Genomic DNA, 18,393 nt, shown 5'->3' with positions numbered 1-18,393 from the left:
AGCTACTTTGCATACTTTTCCCAGGGAGCATTGCCCGAGTTACTGCATCTCCACAAGAAGATTCAGTACCTCTCGCCAGACAATGTGCATGGTGGTGTTTGGACTTCATGGCGTGCTGTAATATATGAATGGGCTCCACATAGAGGGACAACAGCTTAGACCCCAGCATCAGTGACAGTCACTGTGTGATAGATGAGGTCAGTAATAAACATATATTTAAATATAAAGTCAACAGCCCTCACTGACTGACTCACGCACTGACTCACCACTGATTCTCTAACTTCCCAATGGCGTACAAACATAAAATTTGGCACGACCATTCTTTAGGTCCTAAAAAGGAAAAGTAAAGGGGTCGCAGCTTCAATATTCAATTCTAAGCATGGAAAACGGGGCAAAAAATCCACGATACATGAAATAGTTCTTTTCTCAGAAACCATAAGGCTTACAGAGATTCTACCCCACCTTTATGTGTATATACTGAGCAGAAGCTTCTTCACCTGTAAGTGTATATACTAAGGAGAATCTACCCCACCTCTATGAGGAGAATCTACCTCACCTCTATGTGTATATACTGAGGAGAATCTACCTCACCTTATGTGTATATACTGAGGAGAATCTACCTCACCTCTGTGTGTATATACTGAGGAGAATCCACCTCACCTCTGTGTGTATATACTGAGGAGAATCTACCTCACCTCTATGTGTGTATATACTGAGGAGAATCTACCTCACTTCTATGTGTATATACTGAGGAGAATCTACCTCACCTCTGTGTGTATATACTGAGGAGAATCAACCTCACCTCTGTTTGTGTATATACTGAGGAGAATCTACCTCACCTCTATGTGTATATACTGAGGAGAATCAACCTCACCTCTGTGTGTATATACTGAGGAGAATCTACCTCCCCTCTGTGTGTATATACTGAGGAGAATCTACCTCACCTCTCTGTGTATATACTGAGGAGAATCTACCTCACCTCTGTGTGTATATACTGAGGAAAATCTACCTCACCTCTATGTGTATATACTGAGGAGAATCTACCTCACCTCTATGTGTATATACTGAGGAGAATCTACCTCACCTATCTGTGTATATACTGCGAAGAATCTACCTCACCTCTACGTGTCTATACTGAGGAGAATCTACCTCATCTCTATGTGTATATACTGAGGAGAATCTACCTCACCTCTCTGTGTATATACTGAGGAGAATCTACCTCACCTCTACGTGTATATACTGAGGAGAATCTACCTCACCTCTATGTGTATATACTGAGGAGAATCTACCTCACCTATCTGTGTATATACTGAGGAGAATCTACCTCACCTCTATGTGTATATACTGAAGAGAATCTACCTCACCTCTACGTGTATATACTGAGGAGAATCTACCTCACCTCTATGTGTATATACTGAGGAGAATCTACCTCACCTCTGTGTGTATATACTGAGGAGAATCTACCTCACCTCTGTGTGTGTATATACTGAGGAGAATCTACCTCACCTCTGTGTGTGTATATACTGAGGAGAATTTACCTCACCTCTATGTGTATATACTGAGGAGAATCTACCTCACCTCTACGTGTATATACTGAGGAGAATCTACCTCACCTGTGTGTGTATATACCAAAGAGAATCTACTTCACCTCTCTGTGTATATACTGAGGAGAATCTACCACACCTGTATGTGTATATATAAAAGTGAGGAGAGTGGGAGGGGTGGCACATTCTGCAGAAGGACATCGGTACATGCAGTCTGAGGAGAATCTAACTCTCCTCTATGTGTATACATACTTTATTCCTTGGTTCCTCTGAAGTAACCACGACTTCATAAAACTTTTCGGGGGACGAACGGATAAACACCTGTACCCAATAACTCAGATGAAGCCGGGTGCACCAGCTAGTGTTGTATATTTCTAACAATATGTTACCTTGAAGTATAAGTAATGGGATGTAGCTCATACGTCCTATATATACTGTAGGTTAAAGCAGCAGAAACGTTGGTGCAATATACTTGCCACCACAGTAACATGAGACTGAGCATTCTTCCGTCACTTACACCTGCCTGCGCCATCCCTGGGGGCGAGGAATCATGTAAGAATATGGGAACATGGGGAAAGCTGCAGCTTTATAGGTTCCATCCAGTACATTTGCAGCCATGTTTATGACTTTAGTTTATTCGCACCAGTGATTTCCATCATCTGGGCTTCCTTGTAGGAGCAGGGCTGCAGTCCCCGTATCTTCTAATGGCTGCACTTATTATTAATTACAGTGCCTGGAGCTCCCTCTGTTGGCCAACTGTAATCATGCAGTCTGGGTCTCCGTCCAATAACCTTGTTGAGACTTAATATTTGGAGGCAATGGTGCTGATTTTAACACGGATTTAGAAGTGGATCCCCAGCAGAGTTTACCCCGTCCGTTGAAAAGGTGAAATCAGCTGTGGATCCACAACAAAATTCCCATCTCAATGCAGTTTTTAACATAGAAATGACTCCGATTTTGGTGCAGACCTTTTTCAGTGGGAGGTAGCCGTAAACTGTTTATCTATTTAACATTAATACAGCACCAGAACTAACCTCAGTGTATGTATACACAGCACTAGAATGACGCTAAGTCCCAGAACCTGACTTATGCAATGAAAACAGTACCAGAACCAAGCTCATATCATAAGTATAGCACCAGGATCAAGCTCTAGCTCTAAGTTATAATGACCCCCCTCTGGCTCCCTCTAGGTAATAGTGACCCTTCCTCTGTGGCCTCCTGTAAGTAAGCTCCTTTAAACATTAGTGACCCTCTTCTGTGGTCCCCTATAGATAAAAATGACCCCCTCCTTTTTGGATCCCTATAGTTAATAATGACCCTCTTTTTTGTTGCTCCTATAGATAATAGTGACCACCGTACTTCTAAACATGTCAACACTTCCACCCTTCGTTAACTCACGTAGTGTGCTGGACGAAGCGCGCTCTATTGAAAGCACCTGACTCCTCCTCCGTTTCCTGCAGACGCTGTAAGAGAAGAGACGGGCGAGGAGTCCGGGGCTCTTCATATAGTGTGCTGCGGTCACTGCTGTTGCCTCTGTCTCTCCCCAGCAGTCCCAGATACTGCAATGAGTTGTTTAGCCTGGCAGCCCTAAACTCTTTCTGAAGCATCAGCCCAGGTGGGCTCATGCCACCTTGCCCCCCAGCCCAACCCGCCCCTAATGCCACCTGTATGTCATCATCAGAGGCTGCCCACTATTGCAGACATTTTTTTTGCAATGCATATAAAATGAAAAATAAAGCAACTTTGCACCAAGTATGAATTTATAATTTCCTGACGTTTTCTGTGTACATTTCCTTTGCAAAGCTATGTGTCTCCATGGTAACAGACAACAAACAATCTGTGTAGTCTGATCCTGCCATCATACACAAGGTAGGGGACTGTGGAAGAGCGTAGGAGACACTACACAAACAGATGACCTTCCTGCATTGATATATCTGATTAATTATCCCGTTTATTATTGCAGGTGCAAAGATGGACTCCAAGGGTTTGCGTTTTCAGCACTGAAGTAAGTAGTAAATACACGCTGATGTCATCATTGATCATCTTTGGACTTGTTTGGCCTGTTTGTCTACTTCTGTAATGTGCAAATATATATATATAGAATATGTATAAAATATACTGTATTAACCGATTAAGAGCCAAGCGCCCAAAATATATGACGCTCGGTCCTGGGCTTTAATCCTGCACCATTGTAAATAAACAAATCAGGTTTAAAGCTCCTGCAATCTAGCAGGAGCAGGTCGGGTGCTCGGCTAGCAGAAACAGCCAAGGACCCGGAGGAGAAGACAGAAGCAGGTCTGCCTTCTCTTTTCCAGCCTACATGAGCTCAATGAGCGCTACGAAGAGAATAGAGAAAGCGGCAAAGCTGTATCCTCTACTGGACCCAGTGAGCATCAGGGACCCCCGAAACACCCCTGGATCCAGCAGCGGAATCTGACCCAGTGCCCAGCCGGTGACCTCTGTCTACCTGTCCAGACTCTTGTCATCTGTGCTGCAGATGTACCGGCCGGCGCACATGCGCAGTACAGATAATGCCGCGCCGTTGCTAGCTGATGACGTGAATCCCACAGACTTTCCGCAATGCCATTGCGGTTAGGCCGCGGATCGGACAATTTCCATTGACTGCAATGGAACCCATCCTTGTGGAATCCGCGCTGAAATAGAACTTGCTTCGATTTTTCATCCGCAACCGGAAAATCACAGTTGATTTCCATTCTTGGACAGGAAAAAGTGATTTTTAATAACCTTTCTATGGGCGGTATTTGCTGCGAATCCGGAGGCGGACGCCCTTTGTAGATTCCGCAATGCAAATCCGTCCGTGTGCATTGGGTCTAAGAGTATTTTTCATGTAGATTCAGTCCTAGGGAGATTTCCTAGATCCGAGTCTTAAGTATTAACTCAGTTCTATTTAAGAATGGCAAATATGAGTAGACGCCATCATCCAAGACTATATCTTCTTGCATTGGATCAATGAAAAGAGATCACACTTCTCGACCCAAGAAGCTGATGTCTTCTGTCCACAACATCTGAGCCGACTGGTTCTGTAGCTCCAATGCGTTGTTTTGATATTGCTATGGAAACCCCAATCTAAAAGTAGAACGATCACTTAGTCAGCTATGTATGTCAGACAATACCATAGAGGTGTCCTTGGAAGAGTGGGTCAAGCCCTAGGTGGGACCATCCTATTTGCTACTGAGCAGCAAGAACCGTGGCAGAACTCCTCTACAGAAGAATAGTTGTTGGATAACATGAGGTTGGTGAATCAACCCAACATTCATTGAAAGGGTGTCAAGGGGAAAACACCAGGTTCTTCTGTACTGATTTGTAAAAAGGGGATACTACTTATGGGCAGAGAGGGAAGTGGAAGGTGCTTCATGTGTAGGACTTGACAATAAAATGTGATGCAGAGAAAGCAATGGCTCCACTCACCTTCCAACACTTGGTAAGTTTAATGATGAGCCGAAGTTGATGTCCTCTTGCTGGGATGATCCCCGGATGCATGTACAATGTGGATTTAGTTGAGCCACCAGAAATATCAACACTTCCCATAGCACTGGTCTTGGATAGGTATAAAAGTATTTGTTTCTTGGATACAGCAAAGGACAAAGAATACAACATGTTTTGGACCGGGCAACACTCTACCCTCTACCCCTCACACAACACTGACCCGATGAAGGATTGAGTCGGGGCTCGAAACGCGTTGTATTTATGGTGTTTCACTGTATCCAATAAAATAATACTTGTATACCTACTCGAGATTCTTGCTGTGGAAAGTGACAAAACTTCTTGGGGCTCAACAAAATCTGCATAGTCTTATACAAAAGTTTTTATTGTAATGTAAGGTAAAACGTGTTTCGGGGTTCGTGTTGATCCTTTTTTGTCGGCTGGCTTAGGCCATTATGAGCAGCTCCCTCTCACCAGATTTGACCTATCTTCTCCTTCAATACCCCCTGTGCAATATAGGAGTCCAACCCTAAGATGTAGTTACTGCTCTACTAATCCCTCCTGACATGGGTGGTCTCCGTTCTCCTATCGAGTGCATTACAGCTTGCTACAACTCTTCCACAACTATAACGTGCCTTATGAATGTTCTATTTGGGTTACTACAAACATTGCCGGCAATGTCTTAAGGTTTACTGCTTCATTTTGGATCCACAGTTAGCATGACTCGAATTTAACATTAAGAAATTGTTGAAGATTTAGAAGCAACTTGACGTTAATGTCTAGAACTTTCCAAGAAGTTATAGCGTTTCTGGCGCTGGAAGGAGATTATGGCTCTAAATCATATCCTTAGTGGATAGTTACCACAAAATATTTGTGCCGGCCTTGGCTTAGTCCTGCACTTGGACTCAAATAAGATATTTGTCATAAAATGTTAATGTTTTTCTGTAAACTTGCAGTGAATCATTAATGCTGCGTTGATACCGATTTGTCTAGGTCTGCTCTACCGGTAAATCGAAGTAATAAATGAAAGTCTTCGAAGGCGGTAATGGTAACTGTGCACCATAGAGCTTTACAGGACATCTCAGGGCATTAATAAAACTTGTCGACCTATTTCTGGGACCAATCCATCAAGGCATGACTCCATTGGCATGTGTTCTGGGGAATTTGGGGGACTGAATAAGTTGTTACTTGGAGGAATGGCCAGCGGTGACCCTACTATGAGTCAACTGAGACCACCGTCTAAGGTAGCAGTCTGCGGGACTTTAGAGGGGTGGTGGATTGTCACCCGGCTGGTAATTATTTTTTACTAGCCATTAATGGCTGATAAAAAAAATAACTACCAGCTGGCGGGTGGCAACCCAACAAGCATTTCATTCACACAGCCTGCAGCTCCGGTCCACCGCCAGCTGCCACTGCTAATTCTGTGACCCCTGACCTCTCCCATCGGCAGCTGCGTTCCTGCATACAGACCTCGTGGTGAGAGGTCAGGGGTCACAACAATAGTGGCCACGTCAGTCTAGAGCTGCAAGCTGGGTGATTGAACTGCTTATTGAGTTGCTGCTGGACCAGAGGCCAATAGGGGGACATTATTTCTACTAGGGCCACTGTGAGGGACAGTATTACTACAGAGGCTCCTAATGGAGTCACTATTACTACTGGGGTTGCTAATGAGATCACCGTAACTACTGGGGCTATTAAGGGTTGTCATTTTTGCTACTGAGGACATAAATGGAGGTGCTATTACTAGTGGGGCCATAAATGGGAGCACTATTACTACTAGGGCCATAAATGGGGGCGCTATTACTACTGGGGCCATAAATGGGGGGCGCTATTACTACTAGGGCCATAAATGGGAGCGCTATTACTACTGGGGCCATAAATGGGGGGCGCTATTACTACTGGGGCCATAAATGGGAGCGCTATTACTACTGGGGCCATAAATGGGGGGCGCTATTACTACTGGGGCCATAAATGGGAGCGCTATTACTACTGGGGCCATACATGGGGGGCACTATTACTACTGGGGCCATAAATGGGTGGCGCTATTACTACTGGGGCCATAAATGGGTGGCGCTATTACTACTGGGGCCATAAATGGGGCAGTATTACTACTGGGGCCATAAATGGGGCAGTATTACTACTGGGGCCATAAATGGGAGCACTATTACTACTAGGACCATAAATGGGGGCAGTATTACTACTGGGGCCATAAATGGGGGGCGCTATTACTACTAGGGCCATAAATGGGAGCGCTATTACTACTGGGGCCATAAATGGGAGGCGCTATTACTACTGGGGCCATAAATTGGGGCAGTATTACTACTGGGGCCATAAATGGAGGGCGCTATTACTACTGGAGCCATAAATGGGGCAGTATTACTACTGGGGCCATAAATGGGGCAGTATTACTACTGGGGCCATAAATGGGAGCACTATTACTACTAGGACCATAAATGGGGGCAGTATTACTACTGGGGCCATAAATGGGGGGCGCTATTACTTCTGGGGCCATAAATGGGGGGCGCTATTACTACTGGGGCCATAAATGGGGGCCCTATTACTACTAGGGCCATAAATGGGAGCGCTATTACTACTGGGGCCATAAATGGGGGGGTGCTATTACTACTGGGGCCAAAAATGGGGGGCAGTATTACTACTGGGGCCATAAATGGGGGCGCTATTACTACTAGGGCCATAAATGGGAGCACTATTACTACTAGGACCATAAATGGGGGCAGTATTACTACTGGGGCCATAAATGGGGGGCGCTATTACTACTGGGGCCATAAATGGAGGTGCTATTACTGCTGGGGCCATAAATAGGAGCGCTATTACTGCTGGGGCCATAAATAGGAGCGCTATTACTACTGGGGCCATAAATGGGGGCGCTATTACTACTGGGGCCATAAATGGGGGCAGTATTACTACTGGGGCCATAAATGAGGGGGCACTATTACTACTAGGGCCATAAATGGAAGAACTATTACTACTGGGGCCATAAATGGAGGCGCTATTACTTCTGGGGCCATAAATGGGGGCAGTATTACTACTGGGGCCATAAATGGGGGCAGTATTACTACTGGGGCCATAAATGGGAGAGCTATTTCTACTGAGGCCATAAATGGGGGCAGTATTACTACTTGGGGCCATAAATGAGGGGGCGCTATTACTACTAGGGACAAAAATGGGGCAGTATTACTACTGGGGCCATAAATGGGAGAGCTATTACTACTGGGGCTATAAATGGGGGCAGTATTACTACTGGGGCCATAAATGGGAGAGCTATTACTACTGGGGCCATAAATGGGGGGCGCTATTACTACTGGGGCCATAAATGGGAGCGCTATTACTACTGGGGCCATACATGGGGGGCACTATTACTACTGGGGCCATAAATGGGTGGCGTTATTACTACTGGGGCCATAAATGGGTGGCGCTATTACTACTGGGGCCATAAATGGGGCAGTATTACTACTGGGGCCATAAATGGGGCAGTATTACTACTGGGGCCATAAATGGGAGCACTATTACTACTAGGACCATAAATGGGGGCAGTATTACTACTGGGGCCATAAATGGGGGGCGCTATTACTACTAGGGCCATAAATGGGAGCGCTATTACTACTGGGGCCATAAATGGGGGGCGCTATTACTACTGGGGCCATAAATGGGGGCAGTATTACTACTGGGGCCATAAATGGAGGGCGCTATTACTACTGGAGCCATAAATGGGGCAGTATTACTACTGGGGCCATAAATGGGGCAGTATTACTACTGGGGCCATAAATGGGGCAGTATTACTACTGGGGCCATAAATGGGAGCGCTATTACTACTGGGGCCATAAATGGGGGGCGCTATTACTACTGGGGCCATAAATGGGGGCAGTATTACTACTGGGGCCATAAATGGAGGGCGCTATTACTACTGGAGCCATAAATGGGGCAGTATTACTACTGGGGCCATAAATGGGGCAGTATTACTACTGGGGCCATAAATGGGAGCACTATTACTACTAGGACCATAAATGGGGGCAGTATTACTACTGGGGCCATAAATGGGGGGGTGCTATTACTTCTGGGGCCATAAATGGGGGGCGCTATTACTACTGGGGCCATAAATGGGGGGCGCTATTACTACTAGGGCCATAAATGGGAGCACTATTACTACTGGGGCCATAAATGGGGGGGTGCTATTACTACTGGGGCCAAAAATGGGGGGCAGTATTACTACTGGGGCCATAAATGGGGGCGCTATTACTACTAGGGCCATAAATGGAGGTGCTATTACTGCTGGGGCCATAAATAGGAGCGCTATTACTGCTGGGGCCATAAATAGGAGCGCTATTACTACTGGGGCCATAAATGGGGGCGCTATTACTACTGGGGCCATAAATGGGGGCAGTATTACTACTGGGGCCATAAATGGGGGCAGTATTACTACTGGGGCCATAAATGAGGGGGCGCTATTACTACTAGGGCCATAAATGGAAGAACTATTACTACTGGGGCCATAAATGGAGGCGCTATTACTTCTGGGGCCATAAATGGGGGCAGTATTACTACTGGGGCCATAAATGGGGGCAGTATTACTACTGGGGCCATAAATGGGAGAGCTATGTCTACTGAGGCCATAAATGGGGGCAGTATTACTACTTGGGGCCATAAATGAGGGGGCGCTATTACTACTAGGGACAAAAATGGGGCAGTATTACTACTGGGGCCATAAATGGGAGAGCTATTACTACTGGGGCTATAAATGGGGGCAGTATTACTACTGGGGCCATAAATGGGAGAGCTATTACTACTGGGGCCATAAATGGGGGGCGCTATTACTACTGGGGCCATAAATGGGAGCGCTATTACTACTGGGGCCATACATGGGGGGCACTATTACTACTGGGGCCATAAATGGGTGGCGCTATTACTACTGGGGCCATAAATGGGTGGCGCTATTACTACTGGGGCCATAAATGGGGCAGTATTACTACTGGGGCCATAAATGGGGCAGTATTACTACTGGGGCCATAAATGGGAGCACTATTACTACTAGGACCATAAATGGGGGCAGTATTACTACTGGGGCCATAAATGGGGGGCGCTATTACTACTAGGGCCATAAATGGGAGCGCTATTACTACTGGGGCCATAAATGGGGGGCGCTATTACTACTGGGGCCATAAATGGGGGCAGTATTACTACTGGGGCCATAAATGGAGGGCGCTATTACTACTGGAGCCATAAATAGGGCAGTATTACTACTGGGGCCATAAATGGGGCAGTATTACTACTGGGGCCATAAATGGGGCAGTATTACTACTGGGGCCATAAATGGGAGCACTATTACTACCAGGACCATAAATGGGGGCAGTATTACTACTGGGGCCATAAATGGGGGGCGCTATTACTTCTGGGGCCATAAATGGGGGGCGCTATTACTACTGGGGCCATAAATGGGGGCCCTATTACTACTAGGGCCATAAATGGGAGCGCTATTACTACTGGGGCCATAAATGGGGGGTGCTATTACTACTGGGGCCATAAATGGGGGCAGTATTACTACTAGGGCCATAAATGGGGGCGCTATTACTACTAGGGCCATAAATGGGGGCAGTATTACTACTGGGGCCATAAATGGGGGGTGCTATTACTACTGGGGCCATAAATGGGGGGCAGTATTACTACTGGGGCCATAAATGGGGGGCAGTATTACTACTGGGGCCATAAATGGGGCAGTATTACTACTGGGGCCATAAATGGGAGCAATATTACTACTAGGACCATAAATGGGGGCAGTATTACTACTGGGGCCATAAATGGGGGGCGCTATTACTACTGGGGCCATAAATAGGAGCGCTATTACTACTGGGGCCATAAATGGGGGGCGCTATTACTACTGGGGCCATAAATGGGGGCAGTATTACTACTGGGGCCATAAATGGGGGCAGTATTACTACTGGGGCCATAAATGAGGGGGCGCTATTACTACTAGGGCCATAAATGGAAGAACTATTACTACTGGGGCCATAAATGGAGGCGCTATTACTACTGGGGCCATAAATGGGGGCAGTATTACTACTGGGGCCATAAATGGGGGCAGTATTACTACGGGGGCCATAAATGGGAGAGCTATTTCTACTGAGGCCATAAATGGGGGCAGTATTACTACTGGGGCCATAAATGAGGGGGCGCTATTACTACTAGGGACAAAAATGGGGCAGTATTACTACTGGGGCCATAAATGGGAGAGCTATTACTACTGGGGCTATAAATGGGGGCAGTATTACTACTGGGGCCATAAATGGGAGAGCTATTTCTACTGAGGCCATAAATGGGGGCAGTATTACTACTTGGGGCCATAAATGAGGGGGCGCTATTACTACTAGGGACAAAAATGGGGCAGTATTACTACTGGGGCCATAAATGGGAGAGCTATTACTACTGGGGCTATAAATGGGGGCAGTATTACTACTGGGGCCATAAATGGGGGGCGCTATTACTACTGGGGCCATAAATGGGAGCGCTATTACTACTGGGGCCATAAATGGGAGCGCTATTACTACTGGGGCCATAAATGGGGGGCGCTATTACTACTGGGGCCATAAATGGGGGCAGTATTACTACTGGGGCCATAAATGGAGGGCGCTATTACTACTGGAGCCATAAATGGGGCAGTATTACTACTGGGGCCATAAATGGGGCAGTATTACTACTGGGGCCATAAATGGGGCAGTATTACTACTGGGGCCATAAATGGGAGCGCTATTACTACTGGGGCCATAAATGGGGGGCGCTATTACTACTGGGGCCATAAATGGGGGCAGTATTACTACTGGGGCCATAAATGGAGGGCGCTATTACTACTGGAGCCATAAATGGGGCAGTATTACTACTGGGGCCATAAATGGGGCAGTATTACTACTGGGGCCATAAATGGGAGCACTATTACTACTAGGACCATAAATGGGGGCAGTATTACTACTGGGGCCATAAATGGGGGGGTGCTATTACTTCTGGGGCCATAAATGGGGGGCGCTATTACTACTGGGGCCATAAATGGGGGCCCTATTACTACTAGGGCCATAAATGGGAGCACTATTACTACTGGGGCCATAAATGGGGGGTGCTATTACTACTGGGGCCAAAAATGGGGGGCAGTATTACTACTGGGGCCATAAATGGGGGCGCTATTACTACTAGGGCCATAAATGGGGGCAGTATTACTACTGGGGCCATAAATGGGCAGGTGCTATTACTACTGGGGCCATAAATGGGGGGCAGTATTACTACTGGGGCCATAAATGGGGCAGTATTACTACTGGGGCCATAAATGGGAGCACTATTACTACTAGGACCATAAATGGGGGCAGTATTACTACTGGGGCCATAAATGGGGGGCGCTATTACTACTGGGGCCATAAATGGAGGTGCTATTACTGCTGGGGCCATAAATAGGAGCGCTATTACTGCTGGGGCCATAAATAGGAGCGCTATTACTACTGGGGCCATAAATGGGGGCGCTATTACTACTGGGGCCATAAATGGGGGCAGTATTACTACTGGGGCCATAAATGGGGGCAGTATTACTACTGGGGCCATAAATGAGGGGGCGCTATTACTACTAGGGCCATAAATGGAAGAACTATTACTACTGGGGCCATAAATGGAGGCGCTATTACTTCTGGGGCCATAAATGGGGGCAGTATTACTACTGGGGCCATAAATGGGGGCAGTATTACTACTGGGGCCATAAATGGGGGCAGTATTACTACTGGGGCCATAAATGGGGGCAGTATTACTACTGGGGCCATAAATGGGAGAGCTATTTCTACTGAGGCCATAAATGGGGGCAGTATTACTACTTGGGGCCATAAATGAGGGGGCGCTATTACTACTAGGGACAAAAATGGGGCAGTATTACTACTGGGGCCATAAATGGGAGAGCTATTACTACTGGGGCTATAAATGGGGGCAGTATTACTACTGGGGCCATAAATGGGAGAGCTATTACTACTGGGGCCATAAATGGGGGGCGCTATTACTACTGGGGCCATAAATGGGAGCGCTATTACTACTGGGGCCATACATGGGGGGCACTATTACTACTGGGGCCATAAATGGGTGGCGCTATTACTACTGGGGCCATAAATGGGTGGCGCTATTACTACTGGGGCCATAAATGGGGCAGTATTACTACTGGGGCCATAAATGGGGCAGTATTACTACTGGGGCCATAAATGGGAGCACTATTACTACTAGGACCATAAATGGGGGCAGTATTACTACTGGGGCCATAAATGGGGGGCGCTATTACTACTAGGGCCATAAATGGGAGCGCTATTACTACTGGGGCCATAAATGGGGGGCGCTATTACTACTGGGGCCATAAATGGGGGCAGTATTACTACTGGGGCCATAAATGGAGGGCGCTATTACTACTGGAGCCATAAATGGGGCAGTATTACTACTGGGGCCATAAATGGGGCAGTATTACTACTGGGGCCATAAATGGGGCAGTATTACTACTGGGGCCATAAATGGGAGCACTATTACTACTAGGACCATAAATGGGGGCAGTATTACTACTGGGGCCATAAATGGGGGGCGCTATTACTTCTGGGGCCATAAATGGGGGGCGCTATTACTACTGGGGCCATAAATGGGGGCCCTATTACTACTAGGGCCATAAATGGGAGCGCTATTACTACTGGGGCCATAAATGGGGGGGTGCTATTACTACTGGGGCCATAAATGGGGGCAGTATTACTACTAGGGCCATAAATGGGGGCGCTATTACTACTAGGGCCATAAATGGGGGCAGTATTACTACTGGGGCCATAAATGGGGGGGTGCTATTACTACTGGGGCCATAAATGGGGGGCAGTATTACTACTGGGGCCTTAAATGGGGCAGTATTACTACTGGGGCCATAAATGGGAGCACTATTACTACTAGGACCATAAATGGGGGCAGTATTACTACTGGGGCCATAAATGGGGGGCGCTATTACTACTGGGGCCATAAATGGGGGGCGATATTACTACTGGGGCCATAAATGGGGGCAGTATTACTACTGGGGCCATAAATGGGGGCAGTATTACTACTGGGGCCATAAATGGAAGAACTATTACTACTGGGGCCATAAATGGAGGCGCTATTACTACTGGGGCGATAAATGGGGGCAGTATTACTACTGGGGCCATAAATGGGGGCAGTATTACTACGGGGGCCATAAATGGGAGAGCTATTTCTACTGAGGCCATAAATGGGGGCAGTATTACTACTGGGGCCATAAATGAGGGGGCGCTATTACTACTAGGGACAAAAATGGGGCAGTATTACTACTGGGGCCATAAATGGGAGAGCTATTACTACTGGGGCTATAAATGGGGGCAGTATTACTACTGGGGCCATAAATGGGAGAGCTATTACTACTGGGGCCACTAACAGGGTCACTATAGCTACTGGAAGATGAGAGGAAAAACGAGGGAGCGGAGCGTGTACTTGGGAGTTTCAAAGTCTATAAACCGGTGTCTTGGTTTGGAAATTTTATTCTCTCCTCCTCTTAGTCTATATATGGGAATAAGATTGCTCAATTTCTGATGACTAGGAGAAGGTGGAGCCAGTCCCCAAAAAGTCGCACCTTCCCAGGGGGATGTGCAATTACACAGAGTAAATGTAGGAAAAAAGTGGTTGTAGGTGCATTCCCCTTTTTTAAAGAGGCACAAGACGTCTTTTTAAACGCGACTCCTCTGTTTTTATTAATATGGGATCCAGCATACAATAGACGCGTTTCGGGGCCGTTGTGCCTCTCCCTCAGTATTTTAGCTGGGGACACACAGCCGGCACTGGTGTATTCTCTTTACAGGGAAGTGGAGCAAATCACTGAACGGCCAAAGGGTACTGGTTGGGCATTACCCAACCCGGCTGGGCATACCGACCAATCCCACCAAAAAGCTAGTGCAGTCAAGTTTGTGGTGCTTTTACGAGCTTTAAGGCTCGTTCACACTGGCGTATTTGCGCCGCGTATTACATGCGTTATGCACAGTGAATTGAGCCCATTGATTCGGATGGGTTGGTTCGCCTGTGTGCATTTTTTCACGAAGTGTTCGCTTGCGTACCAAAATACATGGCATGACCTATTATAGTGTGCATGACGCACTGCAATAGGCCATTGAAGTGAATGGCCGCTTCTGCGTACCTATACGCAGTGTGTTTGTGCGCACACAAACCAGCCGAGAAGCGGAATACGCATAGGCCGGTGTGACCGAGCCTTTAGACTAAACTAGAATGACCCTCGAATAACAAGTGTAACGCCGGTCACCTTAATACTTTCACAATAGGGATTCTGTTTTTTCTTTTGTCTTACAAGATTCATTGTGGGAAAAGAAGAAATTCCAGCTCATACGCTGCTGCCCGAGACCCTGTACGCCAAAACTGGGAAGAAGACCAAGGAACGGGCGGAAACATCCCGTCGGATTAATATATTTTCTCTAACAAAGAAGCTTATGGACTCGATGTACGTACAAGCAGAATGTTTTTTTGGGGGGGGGAATTTTTTGTATCTTTTTGTAACCCATGCTTAGTCACCTCCACCATAAGAAAACTATTGTCGAAATGTAAAAACCCTTCACCCGCCAAAACCGTCTCCGTAAATCATAAGAATGTATCAGACTTGAGAATACAATGTCAGGAATCCGCTTTCTCGGGAAGGAGGGTAAGTGTTGCACAACATGTTCAAAAGATTGTACGAACGACGGGAATTTCTTCCCTAAGAGATTCAAGATGTTTTCGATTGCGGTCAATTTCAGATTGTTACAAAATTTAGCAGTTATTGAAGAACGGCCCGGTGTTCTAGTGTGTCTATGAGGGGGCATCCTGGAGCATGGAATGGGCTCAATGAAAAAAGGGGAATTTGTACCAAAAGCCAAGATGGTAATCAAGGGCACTTCCTTTCAGTGCCATAGTCTAGCGGCATGCCTAGGGGGGCAAATTTAGTATGGCTTAAAGGACATGTCCACCTTGTCACAGGCTTTAACAAACTACATGTAGAATAGTGATGAGCGAGCGTACTCGCTAAGGGCAATTACTCGATCGAGCATTGCCCTTAGCGAGTACCTGCCCGCTCGAGAGAAAAGGTTCGGCTGCCGGCGGCGGGCAGGGAGAGGTGGGGGAGAGCGGGGAGGAACGAAGGGGAGATCTCTCTCTCTCCCTCTCTCACCCCCCCCCTCCCGTTCCCCCTGCTCACTGCCGCAACTCACCTATCACTTGCGTCGGCAGCCGAACCTTTTCTCTCGAGTGGGCAGGTACTCGCTTAGGGCAATGCTCGCTCATCTCTAATGTAGAACTAAAGAGGTTATTCAAAGATGCCAACACTTCAACTTCCAGCCCGGGTTTTGACACTAGGTCACATGGTTTGTAGTTCCTCCTACCTCGCCAGAATCAGTGACGTTATAATATCCCTGGTGGTCCAGTGGTTTAACGTGACTGGAAACGGTGAATCTGGGCGATAGTCATCCCATGTACATGCCGTGACAGACAGAGCACTGAGCGAGAAATTGCTCACTATCAGTGATGCAAACAGATAGTTTTAAGCAGGTAGTTCATCTATGAACGACTGCCTGTTTGCAGTGAATCAAGGCAGGCAGCCGGAAGAGATCTCTGGCGCCCTCCGCCTCCATCCTCTGAATGACTACCGCTTCCTGACAGCTGACCCATGTACAGGTAACTTTAGTAAGTAATGTCTCTAGTGATCTAGCAGTTAAAGGGATTCTGTCACCATCTTTTTGCAACACTTTTTCAGGGCGACATAGGTTAGTGACAGTGATTTGTCTGCTGTGTGTGACTGTGCAGTAGTTTGGAAGAAACTTATTAGTGGCAGGCAGGCACAGAGGACTAGTCCTCAAAATTTGTGAGCTCAGCTAGCGTCGCCCACCCTGCCTTCTGACCACTGATTAGCATCTGTCTCGCTGTGTTCTACTGTAGTCCTCTGTTTCTGGCTACTACTAATAAAACGCAAGTTTCTCCCAAATCACTGCACAGATCCATTCAGAAAACATATGACTGTAATCAGTGTGCCTGTCAGAAAGGGCTGTGAAAAGATGGTTACATAGTCTCTCTAATTATGTTACTAGTGGGCTATTAAGTAATCTATGTTATGGTCTATCAATTACATATATTGATAATGGTTCAGTGGTGTAAAAATTGATACCTCTACTGGTCCAGCAAATAGCAGGGTCCCTGGTGGAACAGTGGTTTACTAATATCCCTAGCAGTTAATTATATCCCTGATGGTGAAGTGGTTGAGCAATATATGCTGAAGCAGACGAGTATGAAAATTACATCACACGCTCCCTGCCATATCCCCTAACAGCACCATTACTTACCTTATGGTGCTGTTGGGATGTGACAGGTTCCCTTTAATCATATGCCTGGTGGTCCATTAAGTGATTTATGTTATGGTCTATCAATTAAAAATATCACTAATGTTACAGTGCTTTAGTAAGTTATATCTTTAGTGGTCTAGGAAATGGCAACATCCCTGGTGGTCCTGTGATTTAGTAAGTAATATTCCTAGTAGTCTGGCAGTTAAATATATCCTTTGTAGTCCAGTTGTTTAGTAATATCGATTTCACAATATCCCTGGTGGTCTTGTGATTCAGTAAGTAATATTCCTAGTAGTCTGGCAGTTAATTATATCCTTGGTATTCCTGTTGTTTAGTAATATCAATTTCACAATATCCCTGGTGGTCCAGTGATTTAGTAAGTAATATCCTTAGTGGTCTAACAATTAATTATATCTCTGCTGGTCCAAGTAATATGTGTTATTGACTATCAATTTAGTATATTGCTAATGGCCCAGTTGTTTAGTAAGTGATATTTTAGAAATCTGGCAAATCGCAATATCCCTGGTGGTCCAGTGGTCTAGTAAGTAATATCCCTAGTAGTCTAGCAGTTATTTATATCCCTAGTAGTCCAGTTGTTTAGTAAGTAATATACATTATTCAGTGGTCTAGGAAATAGCAATATCCCTTGTGGTCCAATGATTCATTAAGCAATATCCCTGTTGGTTTAACAGTTAATTGTATCCCGGGTTATTCATTGGTTAAATTAGTAATATATCAAATGGTCTATCAATTAAGTATATCCCTAGTGGTCCAGTGGTTTAGTAAGTAATATCCCTAGTAGTCTAGCAGTTATACATATCCCTGGTGGTTCCGTGGTTTAGTTAGTGATATCCCTAGTAGTCTAGCAGTTATATATATCCCTGGTGGCCCTGTGGTTTAGTAATTAATATTCCTAGTAGTCTGGCAGTTAATTATATCTATGGAAGTCCAGTTGTTTATTTAGTAATATCAATTTAACAATATATCTGGTGGTCCAGTGATTTAGTAAGTAATATCCTTAG

At 46.1% G+C, this 18,393-nt stretch overlaps 1 protein-coding gene across 1 annotated transcript in view; it reads left to right on the top strand.

Moving 5' to 3' along the window:
• The window catches only part of TMEM135 (transmembrane protein 135), a 319,952-nt gene that overhangs the window by 278,825 nt on the left and 22,734 nt on the right, over nucleotides 1-18,393 (top strand). The window contains exons 7-8 of the mRNA XM_066587149.1: nucleotides 3,508-3,549; nucleotides 15,358-15,504. Coding sequence (XP_066443246.1) covers nucleotides 3,508-3,549; nucleotides 15,358-15,504 — 189 coding nt within the window. The remainder of the gene's footprint in view (nucleotides 1-3,507; nucleotides 3,550-15,357; nucleotides 15,505-18,393) is intronic.

Source organism: Eleutherodactylus coqui, chromosome 1 (assembly GCF_035609145.1).
Source record: "Eleutherodactylus coqui strain aEleCoq1 chromosome 1, aEleCoq1.hap1, whole genome shotgun sequence".
Lineage (NCBI taxonomy): Eukaryota > Metazoa > Chordata > Amphibia > Anura > Eleutherodactylidae > Eleutherodactylus > Eleutherodactylus coqui.
The sequence above is the reverse complement of the archived record's forward strand: the minus strand, read 5'-3'. Positions and strand labels throughout refer to the sequence as shown.